At 67.3% G+C, this 615-nt stretch overlaps 1 protein-coding gene across 1 annotated transcript in view; it reads left to right on the top strand.

Moving 5' to 3' along the window:
• The window catches only part of LOC104462192 (ATP-binding cassette sub-family A member 3-like), a gene marked incomplete at both ends in the record, with an annotated part of 9,362 nt that overhangs the window by 8,552 nt on the left and 195 nt on the right, over nucleotides 1-615 (top strand). The window contains 1 exon segment of the mRNA XM_010074049.1: nucleotides 110-273. Within this exon segment, the coding sequence (XP_010072351.1) occupies nucleotides 110-273 (164 nt within the window).

The following is a 615-nucleotide window of genomic DNA, read 5'->3' as shown; positions in this document are numbered from 1 at the left end:
CGGCGCGGTGGTGCTGGGCAGGACCCCCGCCTTTCCGCTGGCTCTTTGCCGCTGGGGGTTGTCCCCAGCCCTGAGCCGAGGCCGCTGCGTCTCGTCCCGTGCCTCCCAGGTCTGCACTCCCCGACGAGCGGGCAGGCGTACATCAACGGCTACGAGATCTCCCAGGACATGGTCCTGATCCGCCGCAGCCTCGGCCTGTGTCCCCAGCACGACGTCCTGTTCGACAACATGACGGTGGAAGAGCACCTCCGCTTCTACGCCGGGGTGAGCACCGTGCTTTGGGGGAGCACTGCTGGGAGCCCTGGGGACAGCCCTGGGGGGGAACACCCTGAAGCTTCCAGGGGCTGGGAAATCTGGTGAGATCCACGGAGCAGAGCAGCCCTTGCCTGCTCTTTCTGCAGGCAGGAGCTCCCTGCCTGGCTGACGGAGGAGCGGAGGGTCATGGGCAGTGCGGCTCCACGGGGACCCCGACTGTGCCGACTCCTGTGGGGTCGGGCAGGAGCCCATCTCTGCTTCCCCGCTTTCCTGCCTGGGTGCAGAGGAGCGAGTGTGGAGGGGTTGAGAAGCTGGTTGGTGATGTGGTGGGAAGGGTCTTTGCCAGGGGCCCTTGCCCCC

Source organism: Pterocles gutturalis, unplaced genomic scaffold (genome assembly GCF_000699245.1).
Source record: "Pterocles gutturalis isolate BGI_N339 unplaced genomic scaffold, ASM69924v1 scaffold4437, whole genome shotgun sequence".
Taxonomy (NCBI): Eukaryota; Metazoa; Chordata; class Aves; order Pterocliformes; family Pteroclidae; genus Pterocles; species Pterocles gutturalis.
The sequence above is the reverse complement of the archived record's forward strand: the minus strand, read 5'-3'. Positions and strand labels throughout refer to the sequence as shown.